This window comes from Capricornis sumatraensis, chromosome 14, assembly GCF_032405125.1.
Source record: "Capricornis sumatraensis isolate serow.1 chromosome 14, serow.2, whole genome shotgun sequence".
NCBI lineage: Eukaryota > Metazoa > Chordata > Mammalia > Artiodactyla > Bovidae > Capricornis > Capricornis sumatraensis.
The window spans coordinates 56,898,299-56,925,933 of record NC_091082.1 but is presented as its reverse complement, the minus strand read 5'-3'; the positions used below and the strand labels follow the sequence as shown (position 1 = coordinate 56,925,933).

The window sequence follows — 27,635 nt, the reverse complement described above, 5'->3', positions numbered from 1 at the left end:
AGCCGCCGGGCGCGCGCCCCGCCCCACCTGGCCACCCACCTGGCGGGGCCGGAGCGCCGCCGCCTCCCGCTGGGCCGCACAGGAAGTGTGGGGGCGGGGACGGGGAGGGACCGAGCGGCCGGACAGAGCGCCGGGCCGGGAGCTGCTGCCCGCTGGGGCGCGGAGCCTGGAGGCTGTACCGGCTGACGCTCTCGTAGCTCCGTCCTCCGCCCCGCAGCGCAGGTAAGCCTGGGTCCAGGTGAGAGGGGGAAACAAGTGAGCCTGGGAGACAGGTGAGCCGGGGAAGGGACGGGTGAGCGAAGTGGAGGCAGGGGTTGAGCCTTTGGGAGAGGGCTGACTCCTTTCCTCTCCTTCGCTTTTCCGGAAAGCCCCGCCCCGGGGGCCGCGACATTTGCGGCTCCCTCCCTCCTCAGTGGCTGCCCAGCGAAGGCAGGGGGAGGGGACAAAGCCTGGCTGGACCTAGACCCCCTGACCCCACTCCTGGGCTTCAAGCGTCCCAGCTGCCCACTCCCTTTTCTCCTCTAAGCCCTAGGGGACACTCCTCCCCGTGGAGGGGAACTCTGCAGCCCATTGGGGCATCAGGGCTGAGAGATCCGTAGGAAGCCCCTGGGACCTTTGAAAGCAAGTGGAGGGAGGGAGCAAACGACCCTCCCAGCAACTCTGGAGAATCTGTTGCCCAAACCCGCTCTGGTAGCAAGTGTAGCAGCCCCAAGAATGAGGACTCCTCCCCACCCTGGTGGGCAGATGGAGGGGGACCTGCTCATTCTTGGCTAAGGAGGGTGAGCTCAGGCTCCTGGAGCTGTGGGTCCCACTGATCCCAAGACCCCTGTCCTCGCTGCCCAACCTCCGTTTCTGCATCCCGGAAACAAGGATCTGTTTTGAGATTGAGCTGAACCTCAGCTCAACAGGGGCCATGTTGGTGGTGGGGGTAACTCTGCATCCGACCTGGGGGTGAACGGTCTGTACCTCTTGGTGTGGGGCCTCATGGGGTGCTTGTCAGGCCAACCTGTCTACCCTGCACCCTCATTGACTCGTGCTTGGACGTGAGGGCTCCAGGTCCAAATCCTAGCTCTGTGTGACCTAAGTTAGTTAAGCCCTCTAGCCTCAGTTTCCTGTCTGTGAAAGGGGAGCAGTTAGGTGCTGACTCAGCCGAAGCTCGCTCCTCTTTTGGTCGCTGCCCTGACGATGCCCACAGGCTGTAGAAGCCGACATCACATCTTGAGCACTACCCAGGGCTTCCCCGGGTCCTCCCTGGCACTTGCTGGGAGAGGCAAGTGGCAAGCTGGCAGAGGCCCCTCCCCTTAACCCCTCTTACCTGGGCACCTAGGAGAGAGGAACGTGTGGGGGATGGGAGCATGACAGTTCTCCAAGGGCTCTGATTCCCCGGGGGCTCGGGGGCTCGGGGGAGGCGGGGAATTGTCTCTGACCCTACACAGAGATTCTCTTCACCTACACGGGAGGAAACCAGGTGCAGAGGTGAGGTGGCGTGACATGGCTTGCCCCTGAGACGCCTGTCTGTGCGTGACCTGTTGGGCATGGCACTCACCACGTCTGGGTCCTGGAATTTTAGTTTCAGTTTCTGAATGGATCTCAGCTGCTTGTCTCCTTTGCCTGTGGCAGTTGCCTTGCCCAAAGCCACTGACCACCTGTATCAGCGTCTTTATTTCCAGGGAGAGTCACTGCTCACCCAGGCGTCCCACTGGGGCAGCGAGGATCTAGGTCAGGACGGGGCCTGGCTCCTCGCCCAGCTCTCCGCTGACCGGCAGCCTGACCCCAGCAGGTCACATTCCCTCTGCACCTGGTTTCCTTGCCTGGCAGAGCAGGGAAATATCCGCCTTCCAGAAGATCAGTGAGGGGCGAGACATAGGGGGTGTGAAGTATTTGGAAGACGCCTGAGGTCACCTGTCCTGGCTGTCCAAGTCAGGGCTCTGATTTCTTATCTGGGGCTCCTCAGAGGAAACAGTGTCTGTGCCAGCCAAGCCTGTCACAGGGACTGGGTTTTCGGGGTGGCTGTATTGAGAGACAGGATGGGAGCCACTGGCCAACTGAGCCAGGAGGGTGGTTTCCGTGATGCCTGTGGTGCCCAGAGGTGTCATAGGTGCACGAGGCCCACCACCCCCCTCCCGCTGCCAGGCCAAGGGCAGCCAGGAGCATCTTCCAGCCCCCATGGAGGCGGGTGAATCTCCAGCTAGCTGAGGCAAGGTTTCTCTGCCTCATCACTGCAGACAGTTTTTCCAGATGATTGCTTGTCGTGGGTGGTCCTGTGCCCTGTAGGGTACTGAGCAGCGTCCCTGGGGCTCTACCTGCAAGAGCCCCCAGCTGTCCCAGCCGCCTTTCAGACAGACCTGTGTGCTGTGTGGTTTATGAAGCCCAGTCCTGCCCTGGATTCCGTGTGACTCCCAGTCTCCAGCCTGGCCAGGCAGAATTACCTGAGCACAAGGCCATCATGGTGGGTCAAGTTTACCTGAGCAAAGATGAGGTCATGTGAACAGTGCCGGGGAGGCCGAGACCCGCCCTCCCCCCCAGGCAGGGTCTCATCAGCCAGACGTAGAGGAAGAGATGCCCCATGGATGGCGGTGCCGTGGTGACCTCACCCGAGTAGTGGCAGGTCCCATAGTCGGTGCCGTGTGGATCCTGGTGACTGTGAGAGCTCGGTGATCAGAGCCCCAGGCCAGGCAGGAAGGCTGTGCTTCTTCAGGGCAGCCCACAGGATGGCGCAGAGCCTCCTGGGGTCCAGGAAGCCCATCTTTTGGGAAGAACATGGGCTCAGGGGATGCTGGGCTGTAAGGGCCGCTGGGCCAGGCCAGCCTGAAAGGCAGAGTCAGGTCAAGGCCAAGTGCAGCTTAGGACTGGACAGGCTGAGTCAGGTCACCTGAGGCTGCCGGAGATGTCTCCACCTCCACCTTCAGCGCCCCAGCCCTTCCTCCCGACCAAGCCCCACGTGCCCCTTACCCAGCTCTGCATGTGCACTGGGGACACAGGGAGGCTGTGAAATAAAAGTACTAGTTGCTCAGTCATGTCCAGCTCTTTGCAACCACATGGATTATAGCCTGCCGGGTTCCTCTGTCCATGGGATTCCCCAGGCGAGAATACTAGAGTGGGTTGCCATTTCGTTCTCCAGGGGATCTTCCCAACCCAGGTTTCGAACCCAGGTCTCCTGCATCGCAGGCAGATTCTTTATAGTCTGAGCCACCAGGGAAGGCCCTTACACACCCACCCCTGTACGTGCGCTGGGGACACTCAGAGGCTGCTTAGTGGCACAGGGGGAAGCTACTGCTGTGGTTCCCAGGACCCAGCTGTGGGGGCTCCCCAACCCCCACTCTGAGTTGAAGCCAGCAGGGCGTCACCCGGGAGGGGCCACAGGTGGGTCTGGAGCCTCTGATGGTGCTGCCCTGGCGGATTCTGCTTTCCTGAAGCAAAGTACCAAGCGGGCTAGTTCTCCACCCAGCTCACCAGGGCCTCTTCAGGGAGATGGGGGTCCCAGGAGAGGAACAGGACAGGTGCCCACGATACTAGCATTCACATGTCAGCTTGGGAATTGAGCCCAGCTGTTCGTGGGGACGTGGACAGGAAGTCATCCCTGCTCCTGAAGGATGCACAGGCTCCATGGGGGAACAGAGGGACGGATGGGCCACCCACAGCCCCCACCACCATGGACACTGGTTGGGGAGCTTTCCAGGGATGCCTTTGCCGGGGAGCAGACTTGCCTCTGTGGCTCGAGTGGTCGCTGCAGGGTGTCTGGCCCCTCTCAGGGACATTGTTGCCCAGAGAACGTGGCTGGCATTGAGTCTGTGCTCTGGGCCCTCCCCTGTGCTGGCTGCAGGACACCAGGCAAAGGCCAGAATCCAGTGAGGATGATGAAAGAGAGGCTCTTAGAGCCAGTTGGTTGGAGGAGAAATCCCAAGACACAAACTCAGTAGGGAATCCCAAAGAGCCTGCCAGGCAGAAGTGTGTGCTTGTGTATATGTGCTCATGTGTGTGTGCCCACAGGGCACACAGGTCTCCCACCAGCACTTGCCTGTCTCTTAAATAGAAGCCAATGGGGATGTTGAAACAGCATGTGGAATCCTTGAAACAAGAATAGGCTTCTCTGCGTCAAGAGCAGGAGAGAACTCTTGTTGGGACCATGAAAACAAACGTTTGGTGGAAGGCAGGAATCTCCCGCAAAGGAGGACGAAAGGCAAAGGAGAGAAGAGGTCTGAGATGAGGAGGAGGTCTCAGCAACAGCTATTCCAGAAAGAGACCAAAGCATCAGAGGTGGGAGAAATGATAAAAGAAACAGCACCAGAAAGTGTGCGGACCTAAAAGGACATGTGGCTGAGCCCGTGGCTCAGCAAGTGAGCGCGTATCGATGGCTGCATCCGTCCTGTGAGCAGTAAAGCAAGGGCCCCACCATCAGTGACCAGGGCTGGGGAGCCTCCGGTCATGACGAGGAGGTGAAGTCAGGCCAGCGTCAGTGTCTCATTGGCAGTGGAAGCTGGAAGCCAAGGGAAGAAGGCTTCTCCATTCCTGAATAAGATCATCTCCAGTGGGACTCTCCAGGCACAAAGACGACATTTTCAAAGGTCTCCTCCCATGACCCTGCCTTGGGAAGGTGCCAGGGGGTGGCCCATAGCTCAGTGGGGAGGGAGGGAGGAAAGAGGAGGACCAGGCTGCAGGGTGGGGGCCAGGGTGCCAAGCCCTAAAAGCAGGCGAGGGACGGCCTAGCAAGGGCGGTCTGATGCCTGGACCCCGTGAGCACAGCATCCAGATGCCTGGGGCAGGGGCACTGGAGTGCATGGAGAAAATTAACGGGAGGAAAACCAGCCAGTAAACAAGAGGGAATTATTAATGGGAGGGAGGCTGGGCGGGCCGGGCTAAGACAAACACCCACAGGGTATGGCCGAGCTGGGGCTGGAGCTTCATCCACTGCGCTGGAAACAGTGGGTGATGCCCCCAAGTAGGAGATGGAGAAACAGCAACTGAGCCTTATTTGAAATCAGGAGAAAGGTGAGAAGCCGGGAACGGCGCTTTGTGGCAGGCAGGGTCGGGGTGGGGCATGAGGAGAGGACGCCTGTCTAGGATGATCAGCCTCTTGGTGCTGGACTTTTGAACCTACGCCCAGGCATCTCTGATCAGCTAAACCCAGGGAGGAAGAAGACGGGCCCTGTGACGGCTGCAGCCCCAGGAGCCAGCTCCAGCCGGGCACAGGCTCTGGGGCTTGTGCAGAGCGGGATTGCAGCCCACACACCTGGCACAGTGCCCCCCTCCTTCAGGCCTGGGTTCCGGGCTGGTGGCACCCCAGGCCTGTGGGTGCGGCCGCCATGATTAGAACCAAGGTCACGCCCAGTAGGGGCTGGCCTGACCGGCTCCATCTGGTACCTTCCAGCTCCAGAAGAGACTTTGTCCTCTCCTGGGAGAGGCTGTGCCACTGGCCAGGTCTGGGCCAGGACTTCAAGGAGGGGTCAGGCTTGGAGCCCGAGATGGGGAGGAGTCGGGGAAGAAGGAAGAATGGGGGCCAAGGCAGGGGGTCCATGGGCACCACAGTGTTGATGCAGGCCTCTCAGTGCCCACAGCGAGTTTTTATAAGTGTAGCAGCCCTGCAGTAAATACACCATGGCTAGAAAAAAGGACTCAGGACGTCTCCTGGACACCCACTCGGGTGCATCTGCTTCGTGTGTGTGTGTACACGCGCTCACATGCGTGTGTGCTTAGTCGTGTCCGACTCTTTGCGACCCCAAGGACTGTAGCCTGCCTGGCTCCTCTGTCCATGGAATTTTCTAGGCAAGAATACTGGTGTGTGTTGCCATTTCCTAGTCTAATCTGCTTCTTGGCATTGATGGAAACCTGCATTTCTCAACCAGTCCTGGGTACCGTGCAGCCAAGTTAACAGGGAGGCTGACTGGGGGAGGTATGGACCCACCCACGGCTGCCAGTGCCCAGGGAGGCCTAGGGTGGCTGCCCTCCTCAGCCTGGTGACTCAGAATGTCCCCAGGAATGCGTGGGCTGTTGCCCTGCTGTGGGGGTAGCCAAGGCTCCGGGTCCAGTGCCTCCCTGCAGGCCTGGAAGCCTGAGCCACATACGCCTTCCTGGGATGGTTTTAGTGGAGAACCTATGAGCCAGGGCAGAGAGCAGGGCGGAGAGCCAGGCCTCCAAGGGAGGGGATCCAGTTGTTCCAGCTGCCTCTGTAGGTGGGAGAGGGTAGGATGCCCCCTCCCTCCCTCCCACAGAGCTGCTGGGTAAACACCAGGGTCAGTGTCCTCCCCAGACCCGCAGGGAAAGTGGCAAGGGACACCCTGGCGAAGCTCTGAGCCGAGGCCCCCCACCAGCAGGGCCACCTGGGCCGGTGACCTGGATCCTTAGTTCTCCATCGGAAACATAGGCTCCCACCCTTGACTGGCCTTTGTAACTTTAACGTTCAGAAGTTCTACATACATTAATATGAGAAGCGGATGAATGGTGGCTATCTTTGTTTCCCTTAAAAGTAAACAGGAAAGAATGAAAGGAGCACCTTCCCTCTGTGTTACATTTTGATCCTGTGAGGTTCTAAACCACCAGCTGATCCTCTTGAGGCTCATAGATGACCTTCTCTTCAGCACTAGTGATCCCCCCAGCTGTTTGGTGGCCAGGCCCCCATTCAAGCGCTTCATGTACAAGCTCCCCGCCCCTCCCAGCAACCTAAGGAAGCAGGGGTAGGGTGATTATTATTGGGCCCACTTTACAGATTTTGAAACCGAGGCACAGGGAGCCGCAGAGGGAAGTGACAGTGGCAATGGGAGAGAAGATCCTCAGGATGGATTGGTCAGTGGCCCGAGGCTGGTGCCCAAGAGGCCCAGGCTGTGGCAGATGGCGTGGACCCATCCACACTGGCTAAATGATGTGCTCCCAGACAGGATGAGCCAGTCTGTGCTGCAGCAACAAGTAGCTCCATCAAATGCTTAGATATGTGGGATCCGTGGGGCCCTGCTCACCCCAGGCCCATGGGACTCCATCCCCGCGCACATGCCCGCCGTCCTTGCTGCAGGGGAAGGCATGGCGGGAATCTTGCGGCGGTTTCTGAAGTTTCTGCCAGGAGGGACATACATCCTTCTGCTCAGGCCTGGCCGTGCTGGGAGGAGGGAAGCGGGTGTACTGGTGGACAAATGGGACAGAGGGCTGCCTGTTGGGGAGGGAGTGGGCTGCCAGGCCAGCTGAGGGCTGGAGGATGGGGGTAGGTGGGGACGGAGAGGATGAGAGGGCCAAGGTGGGGCAGGCTGCTGGGAGGGACAGGCTGGACCATCCGAGGGGATGCGGGCAGAGCCAGCTGTCCTTGGAGGCACCCAACACAGGCCACAGCGATGCCCAGGGAGTAGCAGTGTGTGCTGGGGCTGCGGGCTCAGGGTCAGAGCTCTGCAAATGTCCCCTCCCTTCTGGGTTCCCGTGCACACAGTGACCGTGCCTGGCAAGACTGGAGATGGATTGTCGGGCCTGTTCTAAGTTCAGAAGCCTGGGAATGGTGAACGTGTCTCGGGACCCAGGGAAACGTGTAGATGACGGCCACAGTGGCTTCGCTGTGCATGGGGCTGAGAGTCAGGGAAAGGCCCTGTAAACAGCAGACACGGTGGCTTTGCTGTGGGTGGGGCTGAGAGTCGGGGAAAGGCCCTGTAAACAGCAGACACGGTGGCTTCGCTGTGCGTGGGGCTGAGAGTCGGGGAAACGCTGTGTAGGTGACGGCCACGATGGCTTCGCTGGGTGTGGGGCGGAGAGTCAGGGCAGTCAGACAGGCCTGAGTTCAGATCCTGGATCCGTCGCTTCCTGCCCTGTGTCCCGGGTGGGACTGGCCCTGGCCTCTCTGCCCAGTGAGAATGGAGATGTGGTGTCCCTTGGGCTGGATGAGACCTCGCACCTACACCGGCCCCTCAGCCCGGCTCGAGTACCCCAGGGTACTGTCTGCTGCAGGCCTCGGGAAAGCCCAGCAGGCAGCACTGTTCATCCTTCTCCTGTTGACCGTGGGAAGTGGTGCCAGGAGGCCAAGTGGCTCTTCCAGTCCAAGTCTTTGGGGTCCCAGGCCACAGACCTGCACTGCTATGAGCTTACCCCCCAGCAGGGGGAGGACAGAGGCCTCGCCAGGTCAGCCTCTCTGCAGTCTGTGTCTACCTGGTCCCCAAAGCTCAGACAGCCTGTCATCCACCTGGGTCCCTGCAGGTCCCTGCTGTCCCGAGCTTCCCCAAGTGCCTCTGGCCAGCTGTGTACTGACTCCCTTGAGGACTCCTGGAGACTGTGGGTGATGTGACAGCCAGCTCGGCTTCAGGTGGCAGGACCAGCCTTTGACCACCAAATCCTGGTTGACTGTACCCCAGGCTCCGGCTGGATCGGGGCTGCCCTCACCTCCATCCTTTCCCCCAGGGTCCTGCGGCCACTCAGCATGTCTCAGCGGTACTCGGACAGCTCCGTGGAGGAGAAGCTCCTGGAATACCGCTTCCACTCAGAGTTGCGGCTAGATGCCAAGGGGAACCCAGCATCCGGGCTCCCAGTGGTCCGCAGCTCCCTGCATAGCAGGAGCAATGCCGCCTTCCAGCCCGATACCCCGGCACCCCCAGAGCCGGCCCCTGAGTCCCAGGAGCCCAGGACCATCATCCTGAGCACACAGAGCCCAGCAGCCCTGAAGATGGGCACACAGCAGCTGATCCCTCGGAGCCTGGCTGTGTCCAGCAAGGCTAAGACCCCGGCCCGCCACCAGAGCTTCGGGGCAGCCATGCTCAGCAAGGAGGCTGCCCGGCGGAACCCCCAGCTCCTCTCAGCCCCCAGCTTCTCCCTGGATGACATGGACTTGGACACGGGTCCTGGGGGAATGCTGAAACGAAACCTGAGGAACCAGTCCTACCGGGCAGCCATGAAGGGTCTGGGGACTCCGGGTAGCGAAGGGGCCCCCGTCCAGCTCACCCCCAAGCTCCAGGCTCTGGCTGAGGAGCCTAGCCAGCCTCCTGCTCGGCCTGCAGCCAAAAATAAGGTAGGAGGCCCATCTCTCTGGTCACCTCTGGGGGAGGTGGGGGGGGGGGGGGTCTGACCACACCTTCACATCATCATGCAGGTGCCCGCTTGCACAGGCTCCTGGGGGGATTCATTCCTGTTAGCCCAATAGCCAGTCTATGAACAGAGTGTGAATGTCCCCATTTTATAGATGAGGCAGCAGAGGCTTAGGTCAGGAAGTTGAAGGCATCCCGGCTCTCAGCCACAGTGGGAGCAGTGCGTGGGGAGGGCCCTCTGAGCCCCAGGAGGGAGCCAGCCTGTCTGGAGGATGGGTTTCAGTGGTGGCTTTGCTGCATCAGCTGGCATGGGATCTGTCTGCCCAGGGCTTCCCTTCAGGGGCTCGGGGAAGCTGCTGACAGGTCCAGAGTTGGACCCTCCCCTGCACGCTGTCCTTTGCTGCCCTGCCTGACAGCCAGCTCAGGGCTCCCTGTACCCAGGGTGCCATCCTGGCCACCTCCTCCACCACGGGCTCCTGTCCAGAGACCATGAGCCCTGGCCCTGATCTGGGAAAAGCCCAGATCACCTGTCAGAACGCTGGTGACCCTGCAGGCAGAGGGGAGGGGAGGACCTGAGCCCTTGTCCTCAGGCTAGAGACACCCCTGGCCTGGTGGGGGAGGCGCCCCTGTCATGCCTGCCTGAGAGCCTGGACCGCGACTCTCCACACCTACCCAGGGCCAGGCCTGCGGGGTCCTCCTCATTCATGCTGGCTTCATGCCTCCAGCTGACACTTCCTGAGCCCTCAGCCACCAGGTCGACAGGCCCTGGGAGAGCTCCCAGGATGGTGGGGCACAGGGTGTTATAGGGGCACCGTGTGCTGGGCTGGGGGTTGTCAGGGTGCTGAGGGAGCACAGAGCAGAGGGGTCCCCAGGAGCTCAGGGCCTGGTGGGGAGGGGTCCAGGAGAAAAAGGATTAAAACAGAACCATAGACACAGGGTGGGGGCAGGTAGAGGGGTCAAGGCAACAGCAGGCACCCAGACCTGGAGGCGGAAGGGATGGGGGTGCTGGGCGGGGGTGGGGTGCAGGGAGCGGGACAGCAGCCAAGTGTGGCTGGGAGCATCACGGCCCTGACCAGCATGGAGACTTTCAGGCCCCAACTTGTTTCAAGAAACCAGCTCCCTCTTTCCTGGAATCCAGAGACCTGCGAGGTCACGGGAAAAGGATCCTGGACAAGGGGCAGGCTCAGAGCAGCAGCTGGAGGGTCCAGGGCATGTGGCCCCTAGAGCCCTGCCCATCCCCAATCATCCCTGCAGATCCATGCGCCATCAGCTGCAGGGACCCCAGCCTGTGCTGGGACTGGATGCTCACATGCCAGCCCTGCTCCTCCTGCCTCCCGAGGTCCCAGACCTGTGGGGCACGCATGCAGCCCCAGCTCCCCACCCAGCACCCCTCACGGTCATCCCCTAGCCACAGCTGTAGTGCCCAGCCTCCCTCCAGGCCTGGTCGTGATGCCCCACTTTCCTGGGCATCCCCCATGTCTACAAGCCTCCACCTTCAGGCAGCCTCCTGGACCTGCCCACCCCTTGGTAACCTGCCCTACGCACTCTGAGCCCCTGTCCCATACTGTCCTACCTGCCCTGGCCTTCGCTTGGTGGCCCCGCATCCCTTGTGGAGCCGACATTTATTGAGCGTCTTCTGCGTGCTGCCTAGTGGAGCACCTCCCATTGGGTGTGGTGTCATGCTTGGAGCGCGCAGTGGTCTCTCGGGGAGGGAAAGCTGCGACCCCCACCCACCCCTCCTCCCACTGATCACCTGTGTGTCTCTGCACAGAAGACACTGGGGCGGAAACGTGCACACAAGGGCTCCTTCAAAGACGGTGAGTATGGCCAAGAGGCCCCCTCAGACAGCACGGCAGCCAGACTGGGCTGGGGGGCTGGTCTCACTGGGATGTCCGGGGAGGTGGCGAATGTGTTGGGTGGGATCCCTCCAGGGCCTGGTGGTCCATCTGGCCCTGCAGCTCTGATAAGCCTAGAAAGTTCCCTTGGACCCTGCCATGCCCGGGGTGGGGCAAGGGCAGACAGAGGCCCCACGCTCACTCGCAGGAGCTGCCTGTCAAGCACACTGTGTGCACCAGGCCCTGCCAGTGAGACCAAGGCCTGGGCAGCAGTCACACTGTCCACAGGACCCCAGTGTTGGAGGCTTGGGGCCATGGGTGATGGCTGGGTGTGGCAGGGCCCAGAGCAGTGCATTCACCCGGGGTGGGCTGCCTCCAGGACCCCCTGGGAGTTGGAAGCGTAGGTACCCTCCCAGCCAGGACGTAGCCACTGGTGGGTATGAGAGGCTCCAGCTGGACAGGCCCCTGCTCAAGCCCCAGCCTCTGTGGACAGCACAGGCCCGGGCTTGGGAAGGCGTCGGGATCAGACCCCAGGAGAGCAGCAGCAATGCCCCAGGTCTTGGGGCCATGTGGGAGGGAGAGGCTTGTCTCAACCACCACAAGCTGGGCACCTGCCCGGTGGGGCTGCCAGGCACCTGCCTTGTGGGGCTGCCCTGTACAGCCACTGCGGAGCACCCTTAGCCCCCATCCAGTCCCCCACTACCCCCCCCCCGCCCCAGGCCATGCAGTTTGGCCCCTGATGCACTCTGATTTGTCCACTCAGCCCTGGTCCAGAGGTGTTTGGCACGGGGACACCCTGGGCTCCCAGCACCCCCATGGGAGCCAGCCAGCCCAAGGGGAACCCGCTCTGGGGGGCCCTGCACCACCTGACGCTCTCAGGGCCTCCTCGGGGGGACTTGACCTGCAGGTCCCTAAGGGGATCAGACCGCTCAGAGCCCCCAGGCCTGCAGATGACGCACCCCTGTCCCCAGAACCCCGGTTGTACCAGGAAATCAGGGAGCGAGGCCTGAACACCAGCCACGAATCTGACGATGACTTGCTCGATGAGCCCCCCAGCCCCGAGGGAACCCGGAAAGTGGATGCCCCCATCGTGGTCAAGAGCTACCGGCCCCCCCAGATCACCTGGAGCCAGCTCCCAGAGGTAGGGGCTGCAATGGCAGGGAGAGGCCATGGGTGGACCTCCCAGTGAGGGGGGAGCTGCCCAGAAGCACCACATCTGTGCTCCCTTTTCAGGGGCATCTTGCTGGTGCCTCAGAGCTGGCCTGCCCCATGGGGCACCTTCAGGGGGCTTCTGGGGGAGAGGTTAGGGGCAGTAGTCATCTGTGTATGTGTGACAGGCATCCCACAGGTGAGCTTCATGCCCTCTGCTCCCTGCTCAGGCTCACCTGTATGGAGCTGTGGGCACAGGGCACCCCTTCCCAGGGCGCTGACCCTGAAATGTGCCTGGAGGGTCTGAGTGAGGAGGCAGGAAAGGAGGGGAGAGGCCAGGCTGAAGCCACGTGCCACTACCAGGCCCCCCGCCACCTTCCACATCAGAAATCGGGGTTGGTCCCCTCAAAGCAGGGCGGTGGGGTCTCGGTGGAGAGTGTAGCTGAGACAGAGGCCCCCGAGCTCTAAGCAGAGAGTCAATTCTCGCTCCCCAAGAAGGTGCAGCTGGCCTGGGGCACACAGGCTGCTGCTCCATCCCCTGGGAGCCAAGGAACAGAGCTGCAGGGCGGGCTGTGGGCACAGTGGGCAGTGGGGTGAGGGCCCCTGGCTGTCCCTTCTGTCTGTGGTACGACAAGTTTCCTCACCCACATCCCACGGGGTACGAGGGGGGATAAGGCACTCCGACCACCTACTGAGCTCCACAACACTGCCTGCCGTGGGGTCACTGGCCAGGGAGGGCCCAGGAGAGGGTGGGGTGAGGGCAGACAGCTGAAAAGGGCTGGAAATGCATGTGTGTTTCCACCTGCCCGGGTCCAGCTGCCTGCGTGGACATGACCTCCGGGGTCAGAGCTTCGTCAGGATGCTGCACCCCAGAAGGCCATCTGAGGTTCTGCTCTCGATCACTTGAGCTCAGGGAGTCTCAACCCAGCCTCTGGGCTGAGGATGGAGCTTGGCACTTACCTTCCCAGCCCAAGCGCTGGTGGCAGCCTGTGCCCAGGCTGGTGGGGAGGGGAGAAGGATCAGGTGGCTCTAATCCTGTAGTGGGCTCTCCCAACGGTCTGCAGGGACACAGTGGGCATGCTGTGATCGAGCAGGCCACACTCTAGCCAGGGCAGCTATGGGCCAAGGGGCCTGATGGGTGGAGAACAGGGCAGTGCGCCTTGCTGGAACACTGTTAACCCTACCTCCCAGGCAGGGGTGCTGACTTACCTGGCCCAGGTGTGCCTGAGTCGTGGCCCTGCCCCCAGCACGCCCCTCAGCTTTCCCAGGGCTCTTTGCCTCTCCACCACTACCACCTCCCACCTGCTACCCCAGGCAGCTCTGTAGGGCAAAGCCCCCTCCCCACTTCCAGTGCCTGCTGGCCTTTCCCTCTGGACACCCATGCTCTCTCTTGGCTGTCCCTGGGCTCTTCCCAGGGGAGGTTTCCACAGAGAGGAGAGATGTGGGTAATGGGACTGAGCAGAGACAGGCCAGCTCAGCAGTCCCACTGTGCCAAGCCCTGAGGGGCGGCTCTGCCATCCACGCTGGCTCTGGTCCGACGAGAGGATGAGCATCTGGGAGGTACATCCCGTGATTCAAGCCTTGCTGTCTGCAGGTGGTGGAGTCGGGCATCCTGGACCAGCTTCCAGCCGAGGAGCGCAAGAGGCAGGAGGTATGGGATGGGCAGGGGTGCCTGCTTCTGACAGCCCAGGCGGAGGCAGGGACAGCAGCCATGGTGATGCCACCCACTCACTCACTGGCCGCCTCCTGGTACCAATGACGGCTGATGCCCTGGGCATGGTGAGGGTTGGGAGTGACTACCATTACCCACTTTCCACACGAGGGTGGGAGTCCTTGCCAGAGTGCAAACCCAGGAGAGCGGCTCACCACCCACCCCTGGCCCCAACAGCTGTGCTGACAGCCCCACCCATGTCCTGTCCAGAGGGCCCAAGTCCTGCGCCCCCATCATATCCCCACAGCCTGAGCGCTTGTCACCAACACACCCTGGGCCAGGCCCCCTGTGTGGTGGGGTGGCTCCGGGCAGGGCCAGGGGGCACAGCTGCCCCACGTCCACTCTGCTCTCACCCCAGGCCATCTTTGAGATCCTCACGTCCGAGTTCTCGTACCAGCACAGCCTCGGCATCCTGGTGGCCGAGTTCCTGCAGTCCCGGGAGCTGCGGGCGACCATGACCCAGATGGAGCACCACCACCTCTTCTCCAACATCACAGACGTCCTGAGCGCCAGCCAGAGGTGAGGCCCGGCCCAGCACCCTGGCACCAGCCCAGGCTCTCAGGAGGGTGGGAAGGCCAGGTCTCCGAGTGACCCTGGTCTGCAGTGTGGATGGACTTACCATCTGCGGGGGCAGGAAGCACAAGAGCCTCAAGGGCCCTGCGGCCACCAGGAGCTGGCCCCAGGGCACACGAACACAGAGGGCCAATGATGAGGCATGAGGTGCCTGCAGAGCGGAGCGGGCGGGGGCAGCCTTGAGTTGCAGCCCCGGGTCATATTCCACAAGGAGACGTCTGGGGCCCGGCCCAGGGCTCTGGTTGCAGGGCTGGGAGGTGGAGGAGGGGCTGGGTGTGCAGCTGCAGGCCTGCCTGGGCCTGTGCGTGTGTATGTGCGTGTGTGGCAGCAAGTCTGTGTGTCTGTGTGTGTTTACTTCCGTGGAGGTCCAGTCAGCACCCATGTGGTCCAGCCCCGCACTGCCCTGCATCCTAGGCAACCTCATCACACCCTCTGCGGTCTCCCTGAGCTCGGCGTCCTCTCCCTAACCTAAGGGGAGGGTCCCACGCCCACCCCCTTGCAGACAGGGGCGAAGTGTGGGAAATGACCCATCTCACTGAGCATCCCCCATTCTGCTGCCCCAGGGCCCCCATGGAATCCAGGACCGTCTCGTCCCTGGGATGGCACTTCCCGCGGGACTCCAATGACCGGCCATGGGAAGTCTGAAGCCCCTGACTCAGTGAGGGCCTGGGGTGGGCTCCGCCTTCCGCAGCTCTGACCTTTGTTCTGTGTCCCCGAGTGTGGCATGGCTGAACACATGGACCCTGCTCTCTGCTCTCCACAGACCCCAGGCTCCATCCCTGCCCCCTAGTGGGGCGTCCTGGCCTCCCTGACCTGGCCCTGGTAGCTCTTAGACACTCCCAGTGGCCTCCCCAGAAACTGGCTGTTTGGGGTCAGCTGCTGAGGGCCAGCTATCCTGTGAGAGGCCCTGACCAGCATGTGCTGCCTGTGCACACAGATGTGTGTGTGGTCCTGCATCCAGGCAGCCAGGTCTCCCTCTCGGGGCAGGATCTGGGGGTGGGGATCCCTATCTGCCCCAAGTGAGGATTCTCAGAATGCTCCCACTTATAGGAAGGGCAGCCCCTTCATGAGTAGAGGGTCAGGCTGGGGCCCAGTGAGTGGGGGCCTGAGGACCCCTGCCCACCTCCAAGCCAGGCCTCATTCCCCCTCCCTGAGACCCTCACCAGGCTTACCAAGGATAATAAGAGTCCAGGGCCCCAGGGCAAGGAGCCACAGATTGGTGCAGTTTCCTATCCTCCTCTGGGGTTGAGGGACCTGTCACAGGTCCTGGGTGGGGCTGCTGGGGGCTCCTTGGTGTCCTCAGAATTGGAGCCTGGGCCCTCCTCCCTAACCTCTCCCTGCTCCCCCCACTCACCCCAGGAGGATGGTAAGGACCCTGCTGGACAGGGGTATGGGCCAGCCGGTGTCCCCGTGTGGGGCAGGTCTTGGCTTGGGACTCTGCTCTCTGCCCTCAAAGGTCAGCCAACTGTCTTATCTCCCAGACACCGCCCCAGCTGGTCCTGGCAGCCCCGCTCAATAGGCTCTGAGAGTCAAATGTGGGTAGAGAAGCTTGAAGCTTGGAGCCCAGGGTTGGTCCGAGCAGCTAACATGGGAAGGAGCCTCGGGACAAAGGGCTTTGCTCAGGGGCAGAGCTCTTGGGGTGGGAGGCCCCTAGCTGCCTTGGCCAGGGCCTGGTCATGTGATGAGGCCTCGGGGTCCAGCACCTTCTGGCTGTGCAGGGTGTGCCCGAGGCTCCAGCCAGCAGCTGACACCCCCAGTGACCCAACGCGGGTCCAGCCAGGCCCAGCCGCAAGGCAATGGCTGCCTGTGGGAGCGAAACCCTAGGCAGCCCTGGGTTAGCACCAGCCAAACTCATTTATCTTCATCTCCCTCCCCGAGTCCTGGATTACGGATGAGCCTCAGCAGGGACCCCAGCAGGAATTGGGGGTTTGCAATCACCTGCAAGGAGCAGAACCCCTGCCCCAGCCCTGAGCTGGGCAGAGGGGGCCAGGCCTCCAGGCAGATGTGGGCAGTTTTGACCCAAGTCTTAGGGAATCAAGTCAAAGCGACAAGTTCTTGGTCCTACCTGTCTGCATCCCATGATGCCGATTAGAATCTATGCCAGAATCTTGCAGGGAGTGGCCTTGGATTTGGCCATGGGTATATGCCCAGTTATTTCAGGTTTCAGAAGCAGATCTGGGGTTTTCCCAGGAGCGCCTTGGGCAGCAGCCCACCGTGTGTGCACTGCAGTACTTGTGTGTATGTACTTGCATGTGTGTGTGCACATGGCCGTGGACAGACCAGCAGCTCCTGGCCCCCCACCCCCACCCCCGCAGATTCTTCGAGGACCTGGAGCAGCGGCACAAGGCACAGGTGTGCGTGGAGGACATCAGCGACATCCTGGAGGAGCACGCGGAGCATCACTTCCACCCCTACATCTCTTACTGCTCTAACGAGGTCTACCAGCAGCGTGCCCTGCAGCGGCTGACGTGAGCCGGCCCCGGGTCTGCAGGGTGGGAGGGGTCCCCAGGAGGAGCAGGCCCCTTGCCTCACTGCTCACAGCCCAGCTTCCCCGCGATTCCTGTTTCTGGACCAGCCACACCGCCCGCTGCAGCTGAGACCTCGGTCTCTGTTGCAGAAACAGCAACGCCACCTTCCGGGAGGCCCTGCGGGCAATCGAGCAGCGGCCGGCGTGCGGGGGTCTGCCCATGATTTCCTTCCTGATCCTGCCCATGCAGAGGGTCACCCGGCTGCCCCTCCTGACCGACGTGAGTGCACAGCCCTGGCCCCAGCCTGGCGTCGCCCCTCCTGACCTCGCTGAGTGTCTGTTACAGACTTTAACTGCCACGGTGACCATGGCTGCCCACAGGGCTCTCTCTGCTGGGAGCTGCTCCAGCACTTGGCGGGTTTTGGTCACTTCCTTGGTGGGTCACGGGGTGCTTTCACATCCTGAGTCTGATTTGGTGTTCCCCAGACCCCTGCTGAGCGTCAGTCCAGGGTTGTGGCTGCCTCCTACCTAGAGCCCCTCAGTCAGTTGTCCTGTGTGGACCTGGGGTAACCCAGATACCGTCACCATCCCCAGGGGCTCCCTGGAGTGGCTTATGCTCTGAGATGCCAGCTCATGGGACAGAGGGGTTCGTGGGGGTGAAACCTACACATCCATACACAGGTACACAGGTGTACACTCATGGCAGGCGCAGTGTGCATGAACTCTGAGAGGCAGCCTGTGGCCCGTGCTCCGTGGGTCAGCGTCCCAGGCAGACAGGATATCAGACCCTCCAGGGCCCTCTGGGACATGGAGAAATAGAGGCTTCGGGCCCTCCCTGCTGGAGGAGGACAAGCCAAGGACTGAAGGGGTGGGGCCTGGCAGGAGCCCTCTGAGTGTCCCCAAGGTCTGGCTCTGGTAGGGGAGCCCCTGCCTCAGGGAGGCCACTGAGCCAGGGTACAGGAGGCTGCTCGTGGCTTCTTATGGATGGTGTCTTCCTGCAGACACTCTGTCTCAAGACGCAGGGCCACCCCGAGAGGTACAAGGCAGCCAGCCGTGCGCTCAAGGCCATCAGCAAGGTGAGGAGGGCCCAGGGGTGGGGGTGGGAGGTGGTATATGAGGTGGGGACCCAGCCCAGCCTGATGGCAGAGACCCTGAGGGCGGGGCAGGGAGGGTTTCCAGGTGCTCCCTCCCAAGCTTCTTGAGTGCTGGTGGGGAAACTGAGGCCCAGAGAGAGTGAAGCTCACACAGTCAGTGGGCCTGGGCAGGACGGGGCCTAGGGCAGCCATGAGGGCCAGCACCGTGGGCGGCCAGGCCAGGCTGGACGAGGGGTGGGAGTGGGGTGCCAGGCCATGGCCCGGCCCACGGCGGCCGCTCTTCCGTGCACGCCCTGCAGCTGGTGAAGCAGTGCAACGAGGGTGCCCACAAGATGGAGCGCACGGAGCAGATGTACACGCTGCACACACAGCTGGACTTCAGCAAGGTCAAGGTAGGCACCCCCGACCCCGCCCCAGCCCAGGCCCTGCTCTGAGGTCAGGGGTCACCATCCCCAGGCTGCGGGCTGGAGGCAGGCTTCTGGAGGTGACCCCCACCCCCACCGTGAAGCCTAGGACTGAGCTCTGCCTCTGCCTCTCCAGCCCCTTCCCCACCTGAGAGCGGCCCCTTTGGCCACAGGGCCCAGCTCCAGCTCTCCTGCCTGAGGCTGGCCGGGCAGCCGGGTCTCTCTCCAGCCTGTGCCCCCACCCCCAGGGCTACAGGAGCAGAGGGCAGACCTGGCGGCTGAGTCGGGGGAGCTGGCAGGCCCAGTCGCAGGGCTCACTCTGGGCCAGCGCTCCTTGTTAGCTGCACTGGGAGCCAGGGCTGGATTACCTCAGAGCCGCTCAGTCTTCCCTGTCCCTGGCGGGTCTGGAGGTCTGGTGGTGGAGGTCTCGGCAGCCTACAGCTCCTCCCAAGCAGGCAGAGCTCAGACCTCTGCCCCCACAGCTCCCCCACCAGCCCACAGACTAGCCCATCCTTGTGTGGTCCAGGGGCTGCCCTAACCGCTGCCCATGGCAGTGGGAACTGCTGGCTGGAATCAGGGCCTGAAGGCAGCCTCTGCCCCCTACCCCATACTGACCTTGCTGCTCTACCCCAGCCTGTCTGCAACAGAGCCCTGCAGGCAAGAGGGGTGGGCAAGACTCAGAGGGGGCCTGGGGCAGCTCGGTGGGCGGGGCCTCAGCTTATCATCAAACAGACTGAGCTGCTGACCTCCAGTCTGCAGAGGCAGCCAGGTAGGCTGGAGCCGGAGGGGAACCCGCCATGGGCAGGCAGGAGGACTGTGGAGCCATGGAGGGGGGACACAGAGGCTCAGATAAGGGCAGCAGGGTCCTTGAGGGTGGGTCAGGGTGGGCTTCACAGAGGAGGCATTTGAACCTTTGGCCGAGGTCCTGATCCTCTGCAGCTGGGCAGCAGAGATCATGTTTAGAGTGAAATATGTTCCCGACCAGAGCAAAGACCCAGACTCAGGCCAGGCTGACCCCTGAGCAGGGCTCTTACCCCCTACCCTCATCTCTCAAAACTGAAGGGCTTGTGGGCAGGGCAGCATCGAGCCCAGGTGGGGGCGAGGGGGCTCAGAGCCCAGAGGGGTGGGGTGTGGGGTGGGGCATGTCTGGGGAGCAGAGGCTGGTGGGCAGGCTCTCCCAGCTCCCCTCAACCACCCTCCTGCAAAGTCTTCTCTGTCTGCCTCTCCCCATCTCTCGCTAGCTTAGCAGCCAGAGCGTCGGGGCTGGCCATGTTGACGTGAGACGCACGTGGGCAGGGGCGAGGTGTCCTGCCCGCCTGTGCCTCTCACGTGTCCCCCTTAGCCCAGCCTGTTCTCTAGGCCATGGAGGGGGAGGAACTTCATTTACACGAAAGGCCCCTGGACACCAGATGTGGTCCTGCACACCAGGGGCTCTTTGCGGTCTGCATAGGTGCGGCCAAGCCTCCTGGTTCAGGGGGGCCTTCGGCAGGTGCCCAGTGGGCCCCTAGGCCTGGCTGGAGGCAGGACAGGCCTATCCTGGGTTGCTGGGCAGGATCTGGATCCTGGCCTGGCACAGAGCTACTGCCCCATGGGGCTCCTATCCACAGACTGAATGGCCCTTTGTTTGAGGCCTGGATATTCACTCTCCTTTCCTCGATCCAGCCCCAGGGAGGCCTGGTCACCCTGTTCTCAGAGGCAGGGCTTTGTCCCCTCAGCTGCATATCCCTGCCCCCCAGGACTCATCCCAGGAGCCCCTGAGAGACTCACCCCAACTCTGCGTTGCCCCCTAGTCCCTTCCTGCCCCCCAGGACTCACCCCATCTCTGCCCTGCCCCTAGTCCCTTCCTGCCCTGCCTCAGGACTCACCCCAACTCTGCGTTGCCCCCTAGTCCCTTCCTGCCCCCCAGGACTCACCCCATCTCTGCCCTGCCCCTAGTCCTTTCCTGCCCTGCCTCAGGACTCACTTCATCTCTGCTCTGCCACCTAGTCCCTCCCTGACCCCCCTCAAGACTCACCCCATCTCTGCCCTGCCCCCAAGTCCCTCCCTGTCCCCCCAGGACTCACCCCATCTCTGCCCTGCCCCCCAGTCCCTCTCTGCCACTCCCAGGACTCACCCCATCTCTGCCCTGCCCCCTGGTCCCTCCCTGCCCCACCTCAGGACTCACCCCCATCTCTGCCCTGCCCCCTGGTCCCTCCCTGCCCCCCCTCAGGACTCACCCCATCTCTGCCCTGCCCCCCAGGACTCACCCCATCTCTGCTCTGCCCCCCAGTCCCTCCCTGCCCCCCCCAGGACTCACCCCATCTCTGCCCTGCCCTCCAGTCCCTTCCTGTCCCCCCAGGACTCACCTCCATCTCTGCCCTGCCCCCAGTCCCTCCCTGGCCCCCTCAGGACTTAGCCCATCTCCGCTCTGGCCCCCAGTCCCTCCCGCTCATCTCTGCCTCCCGATGGCTGCTAAAGCGTGGGGAGCTCTTCGTGGTGGAGGAAACTGGGTTGTTCCGGAAACTCGCCAGCCGGCCCACGTGCTACCTGTTCCTGTTCAATGATGTCCTGGTGGTCACCAAGAAGAAGAGGTGAGCCCCACCCCTGTGTGCCAGGCTGCATGGTCCTGGGATGGGGAGCAGTCAGCAGCTGTGGCCTTGGAGCCAGGGGCGTGGGCTGGGGCCAGCCCTTGGGAGCATCCTTCCAACTGCGTGGCCCTCAGGCTGCCCACAGACCCCTGCAGCATCTGGCCAGCCACCTCTCTCCCTACAGCGAGGATAGCTTCATGGTCCAAGACTATGCCCAGGTGGACCACATCCAGGTCAAGAAGATGGAGCCCTCGGAGGCCTCTCTGCCAGGGGGTGGCAACCGCAGCTCCTCTGTTCCGCACCCCTTCCAGCTGATTCTCCTGCACAACAGCGAGGGCCGCCGGGAGAAGATCCTGCTGTCCTGCGACTCCGCGTAAGACGGGAGGGCTTCCTGGAGGCAGGGGCGGCCCTGAGAGCTCTGTGGGGATGGGATGCCTGATCCAGGGCTCCCGGGTGCTGCACTGTGCCAGGGACAGCCCAGTTCTCATGCAGTTCACTCTCCTGGGGTTGGGGAGGAGATGCCAGGTGCAAAATGTGCGATTGAACAGTCCTTTGTGTCCAAGGAGGTGAGGACTAAGGGGAAACAGGCAGGGAATGGGGGGTGCCCGGTGGGGCCCCTGGGGAAGGAGCTCCAGCAGACCCAGGAGGACAGCAGGGCTGCAGCACAGGGTGGGGGCCGTGGGGGGCAATGAGGTCAGAACAGTGGGGGGACCAGCACACAGAGGGGTACTGGCCGTGTCTCCACACTCCATCAGCAGGGCCCCTTCCCAGGAGGGAAGCCAAGGCTCTATTTCCAACAGCAGACTGCCGGTGGGGCAGGGTGTTCCAGACCAGCGCCAGGAAACAGGGCCGCCTGGGTTGTGGGGGTGCAGCCGCTGCCCGAGTCTGTGGCCAGAGGCAACTGAGCTGGAGTGGACTGGCCTGTAAATCTGGTCAGCCTGCCCGGGGGAGGCCTGCATGCTGCTCCTTTCTGAGTCTGACTTCCTGCACCTCGGCCCCACCCCAGCGCAGCGGGTCAGGCCCACCAGGGGGGCCACCCACTTACACCTCCTACTCAGGATCGCTCACCAAAGGGTGCCCAGGCAGCATAAATCTTCATCCCACTGCCTGCACACCTTGAAAGCTGTGGGGGCTCAGGGACCCCATCTTCCCACCATGTCACACTGGCTGAGGGGCATGAAGCAGAGGTGATCAGCTGGTGGAATCAGCCTCAGGTTTCACTCATGGGCCCTCTCCCCCCAGGAGTGACCGCGCACGGTGGATCACGGCACTCACACAACGGGAGAGGCAGGCGCGGGGCCCCCCAAACAAAGGAGGTGAGAGCCTGCCCCTGCAACCAGCAGGGCTCACAGCCCCTTCCCTGCCGGGGGGGGTCAGCCTGGAGTGAAGAGGTGCTGTCCAGCCCCCAGTCCACCCTGCAGTCTGCCCCAGGGTGACCTGCCAGGTAGGGGCCCCACCCCAGTTATGTGTGTGTCCATCTGGGCACAGAGACCCAGCAGTGGCTCAGGACCTCGTCGTCCCGGCTGCCAAGTGACCGGGGAAACTGAGGCCAAGGAGCTGGAGTGGATTGGCCCATAGAGCTGTTTCCCAGCCCCAGCCCTGCCTGGCCCCTGAGAAGCCTGGAGCGCCCTCTGCTGGTGCTGGAAGCGAGAGCAACAGGTCCTGAAGCCTGGGAGGGGTCCTGGCTTTAGTGGAGGAAAGCTGCCCGGTGACCATGTGCTGGGACACCTGGGGGGCCCCGGCCTCCACCGAGACCAGGCCACAGGGGGTGCGTTTGGACAGGAACCCTGCCCACCCCTTCCCTGGAACAGTCCTGCCGCTGATGCCTGCCTTCCCCAGACCTACTCCAGGTGGAGATCACTAAGGCCTACCTGGCCAAGCAGGTGGACGAGATCACACTGCAGCAGGCGGACGTGGTCTTGATCCTGGAACAGGAAGATGGTGAGCACATGGTGATGGGCCTAGGGGGTCTTGGGGGGGTCGACAGGCCTGGGGGTGCACGGAGTGGGGAGATGGACCTGGGGGGTGCATGGGGGATGATGGACCTAGGGGGGTGCACAGGGGGCCAATGGATCTGGGGATGTCACGGGGGCAATGGGCCTGGGGGGGTGCACAGAGAGGGGAGATGGACCTGGCGGGGGCTGCACAGAGGGGGGAGATGGACCTGGGGGGTGTGCATGGGGTGGGGGGAGATGGGCCTGGGGGGTATATGGGGGGAGCAATGGACCTTGGGGGTACATGGGGGTTGATGGGCCTGGGGGTGTGCACAGGGGGACAAGGCCTGGGGGGATGTATGAGGGGGCGATGGGCCTGGGGCCCACTGGGCAGGGGAGCAATGGACCTGCGGGGGTGCATGGGGGGCAATGCAATGGGCCTGCGGGGGTGCATAGGGGCAATGGGCCTGGGGGCTGTACACAGGGTGGGTGATGGGCGTGGGGGGTGCATGGGAGGATGCGATGGGCCTAGGGGGTTGCACAGTGTGGGTGATGGGCCTGGAGGGTGCACAGGTTGGGGACAATGGGCCTGGGGTTTGCATGGGGTGGGCAGAGAGGAGGGGCCAGCAGGCTGGTGCTGAGTGAAAGTCTGAGAACCCTGCCCACAGTCCAGAGCACACTGGTGTGGGCAGCTGCCCCAAAAGCCCTAGAGAAGCAAGCACTGCATGGACTCACACTGGGTCCAGGGACCCCTTCAACAGCCTCCCTCAAGAATGTCTTCACATGAACCAGTCTCGGGCTTGAAAGTGGGTTCCTAGGCACTCTGTGTCCTAAGCAGGAGATTAGCCCCTGAGAGCAGCTGCTCAGGACGGGCCAGGTTGGTTGGAGCGAGCTCAGCCCCTGAGGCCAGTATCGGGCCGAGCACCTGCTGGAAGACCAGCTGTCCACGTGACCTTGAGCAAGGTCGCTGATTTGGACAGGGTCAGCTCCAAGGGATGCCTGACCCTGGCATCTTCTGGAACGGTAGCTCTGAGGGCTGAGGACCCGACTTAGGGGCCCCACCCTCACCTGCTGGGTGTCTCGATCCAGGATGGCTCTATGGTGAGAGGCTGCGGGATGGAGAGACGGGCTGGTTCCCCGAGGACTTCGCCCAGAGCATCACCAGCCGCGTGGCTGTGGAGGGCAACGTGCGCAGGATGGAGCGGCTGCGTGTGGAGACGGACGTGTAGCTGGGTCTGCCGGCACCTCGCCAGGCCAGGCTGCGGCCGTGCAGTGTCAGTCCATGCTCCAGCAAGCAGCCCCGCCTGTTCCTGGGGAGTGCAGTGGGCTGGCCCCTGGGGCCTGAAAGGTCCAAGGCCCTGTGGGCTGCAGCATGGGCTCTGGACACTTCCAAGGAAGATGGTCACACGTCCTCAGGGGAGCATCCTCCAGGCGAGCTCGGGAGCCGTGCCAGCCCTGGCCCCAGGCTGTGTCCCCGGGAGGAGCCCTGCTTGACCTGCTTGCTGGCCTCACCCTCCCCCAGCTCCTGGCTGCCCTGTCCTGTCCCCTGTGCACCCAGGGGGCAGTTAGGCAGTGGGTGTGTGATCAAGGCAGATGGCCCTGAGAAGGGCGGGAATCACCTGGAGGGATGTCCCTCCCACCCCTGTCCTGCCCCAGCCTAAGTGCCTAGGCCTGCCCCATGTTCCCAGAGGTGGGCCAACTGGAGGAGGTGACCCTGTGGTGCCAGCACTGAAGTTGTGACTTTGAGACATTAAAGTATTTCTTTAACATCTGGATTTGTGCATTTGTGAGCCCCAGCAAAGGCTACAGCAGTCCCTGCAAAATTCCCAAAGTGCCATGGGCCGGAACTGGGCCCCCTGTGTGTGGTCACCTGTGCTGGGCCCCGGGAGCTTGTCTGGGCCCACATTCATGGTCACCCTGTGCCAGTCCTTGGCCCTGCCCATCTATCCACCTGGAACGTTGTAGGCAGGGCCATTCCCATGAAGCCCCTTGAAGCTGAGCCTGGTCAGTGGGTCTGGGGACTCGGGGACATGGCAGAACCTGTGGCGGAGCCCCACTAGGGTGACCCCCATCCCTTACCTCCCTTAATGGCCCCACTTCCCAGCCAGTTTGCTCGCCAAGGACCCCCTGGTACTTGTACGTGGGTAGAGGTGTGCTGGCCTGGCCTCCGGGCAGGGGGAGAAGTGTGCTGCTCCCCAGGAGAGGGTGATGGCCAGCTGGTGGCAGGGTTCTGCTGCGCTAGGTGCAAGAAGGATAGGTCCACTCTCCTGGGAAGCCCCCTGCCAGCCCTCCCAATTCCCAGCCCATGCCCAGTGCCTCTCTGGGCCCTGGCAGTGTTGTCCTTGGGGTGGGGGCTCCCAGTGTTCTGACGATCTGCCAGAGCCCTGCTGGGGCCCTGTCGTCCTTATGACAGCCGGAGTGTGGATCCCCGCCGCGACCAGAAGAGGGTGACTGGGGGAGACCAGCCCTCTGTCCCTTCCATCCATCCCTGAGGCTGGCTGCAGGAGGAAGGCCAGCAGGGGCCTGAGCAGGGTGGAGCTCATCCAGGCCCCGCCCACTGAACCTCCTGGCGGGGGTGTTCCACACCAGGAGGGAGGGGCAGTTCCTTCCTTTAACCTCCAAGGAGGGCCTCCGGCCTCTGGCAGCTGGAAGGGCCGTCCTGAGCAGGGCATCTGCAGGACGGTGCGGGGCCAGGCTCAGTGTGAGAGGCATGATCATGGTGGGGAGAGGTCACCAGAGATCAGGCCCAGCTCCTCCCCCTTGGACAGGTGGGAATCTAGGGGCTCCATTTTCCTACCTGTGAGCTAACTCCCTACTGTTTTCTTGGAGCTGCTGGGGGGCAATCTGGTGACCAGGGTGAAGAGCAAGGGTGTGTGTGTGTGCACGCACATGTGTGCACCCTTGGCAGAAGTGGGTGGACTGCGTCGCTGTGTAAGCCCTGCAGCACCCCTGCCCCTTCTCTTCCCAACTCTCAGGTGGGCAGGCCAGCCCCCGCCCATCCTTTTCCAGGCACGTTTCTGGTATGATGGAAAAGCTCCGAGGCATGTCCTCGGTTACTGACCTGGGGTCTGCAACCTTAGCTGGTTTCCTTCTGCAAAGTGGACGCAGGTCCTGACATGGGACCCCTGTCTGTGCCGCACACCCCCACCCACTCCCACAGTTGCCACCCGTCCTCCCGGTCACTGGAACCCAGTGGACTTGAAGCCTGACCCCGAGATCTTCTGAAACTGTGAAGGGCTTCACATCTTTTCACCAGATAAATTCTGGTATTTCTGGGGCCTGTTGCTAAGTCAAGTGGAATCTTATGTTGTATTCTGTCTACTAGTGGCATTGAAGAACTATACATTTGTACAGCTTTTACGTGTCTCCTATCATCTCTATGATTTCACGGCCCACTTTGCCGAAGTCTTAAATCCTGCTCATCTGTCTCCTGCCCTTTTCCTTTCCCCGCAGGCCCGACACCGCTTACTTCTTTGTCTAAGCCAGGGCCGTGTCCTGGGGTCTCCCAGGCTCTGCTGGGGTCAGGAGGAGCGAGTGATGATCTGATTCTCTACCTTTGAAGGAATATCTTCATTCTTCCCACAAGGGTTATTGGGCCTGACCCAAATCCCATCTGAGTGGCCCAGCATGACTCAAGCCAAGCCTCCGCCCCCAGTCCTAGGAAGGACACAGGCTGTCACTTCAGGGCTGTGGAGACCAGTAATGGGGGAAGGGAGGCAGGAACCCAGAGAGGGGACAAGGAGCCCCGGGTGGCCTCCTGGGGCGGAGACCTGGAATCCATTGCCAGCCCAGCTCGGCAGGGGCGGAGACCCGGAATCCATCGCCTCCCAGCTCGGCTTGCAGAAGACTCTTGGCACGCAGCCAGCATCTCCCTGTATCTGGTTTCTAGGAACTTTCATCAGAAAGAGGTGCGGAGGGATGGGATGGGGAGGGAGGCAGGAGGGGTGTTCAGGACGGGGGACACTCGTACACCCATGGCTGATTCATGTCAATGTCTGGCAAAAATCACTACAATATTGTAAAGTAATTAGCCTCCAATTCAACTAATTTTTTTTTAAAAAAGAAAGGGGTGCCCTCATCTCACCCAAACACCTGGGCACATTTTCTGATGTTAAAGCCCTAGTGTGGCTTTTTTCTATTTGCTGTAGGTAAATTCATGTATTTATTTTGGCCGTGCTCTGCGGCATGTGGGATGTCAGTTCCCCGACCGGGGTCCCCTGCCGTGGGAGCACGGAGTCCTAACCACTGGGCCACCAGGGCAGTCCCCGCCTTGGGTTTCCATCAAGTCCAGGTCCCTTTGGATCAAGTGGATTTTTTTTTTTTTTTAATATTTTTGAGCAGCTAGTATTTTACTTAGCCTTTCTGCATACACGTCTGTAAACTTCTTTTCTCGCATTGACCTCACCTGTTGGAGAAGCCGGTTGGTACTGGCCTCCTGAAATGAGCTGAGTCATTTCCTCTATCTATTTAGTATTTCTAGAACAACTCACATCAGACAAGTTCGTGTCTCAGGGGTCTGGCCAGCCCCTCCACCAATATAGGATCCAGCCCTCCTAGGGTGGTGACAGGGTAGGGGGAAGGGGTGGGACTGGGGGCGTGGAGCTGTGACAACTATTTGTGTTTACTTAAATTACTGGTTTATTCAAGTTTTTTGTTTCCACTTACACTGTTTCTGGTAGTTTATATTTTCCTGAAATGTATCCTTTTTTTTTTTTAAGTTTTCAAAGTTATTGGTACCTAGTTGTTCATCATATTCCTTTTTATATCTGACTCTCTGTGTCTATAGTTAACTTTCCCACCCTCTGTATTTTTTTCTTGCTTAATGTTTAAAAAAATATTATCAACCGTGTTAAATTTTCTTCTTTATTACTGTTCAAAGGAGAAATTTTTGTTAAATGTTCCATTATTTTCTGTTGG

General features: G+C 61.7%; 1 protein-coding gene across 1 annotated transcript; it reads left to right on the top strand.

The window, feature by feature from the left end:
* Positions 1–118: 118 nt before the first annotated feature.
* On the top strand, positions 119–24,226 carry ARHGEF16 (Rho guanine nucleotide exchange factor 16). The gene is made up of 15 exons (XM_068986160.1): positions 119–222; positions 8,365–8,968; positions 10,756–10,801; positions 11,791–11,960; positions 13,563–13,619; positions 14,038–14,198; positions 16,568–16,720; positions 16,870–16,999; positions 17,721–17,795; positions 18,113–18,205; positions 20,636–20,787; positions 20,969–21,157; positions 22,027–22,100; positions 22,624–22,725; positions 23,808–24,226. Exons 2-15 carry the CDS (start codon positions 8,384–8,386, stop codon positions 23,945–23,947), a joined length of 2,127 nt encoding a protein of 708 aa, XP_068842261.1. The 5' UTR covers positions 119–222; positions 8,365–8,383; the 3' UTR covers positions 23,948–24,226.
* The last annotated feature ends 3,409 nt before the right edge of the window (positions 24,227–27,635 follow it).

Excerpts from the sequence above, each read along its gene's own strand:
- ARHGEF16 (XM_068986160.1), top strand. The coding sequence starts at position 8,384 with ATGTCTCAGCGGTACTCGGACAGCTCCGTGGAGGAGAAGCTCCTGGAA. Across the intron at positions 8,969-10,755 it reads GGCCTGCAGCCAAAAATAAG|AAGACACTGGGGCGGAAACG; the intron begins GTAGGAGGCCCA and ends GTCTCTGCACAG. Across the intron at positions 14,199-16,567 it reads GTCCTGAGCGCCAGCCAGAG|ATTCTTCGAGGACCTGGAGC; the intron begins GTGAGGCCCGGC and ends CCACCCCCGCAG.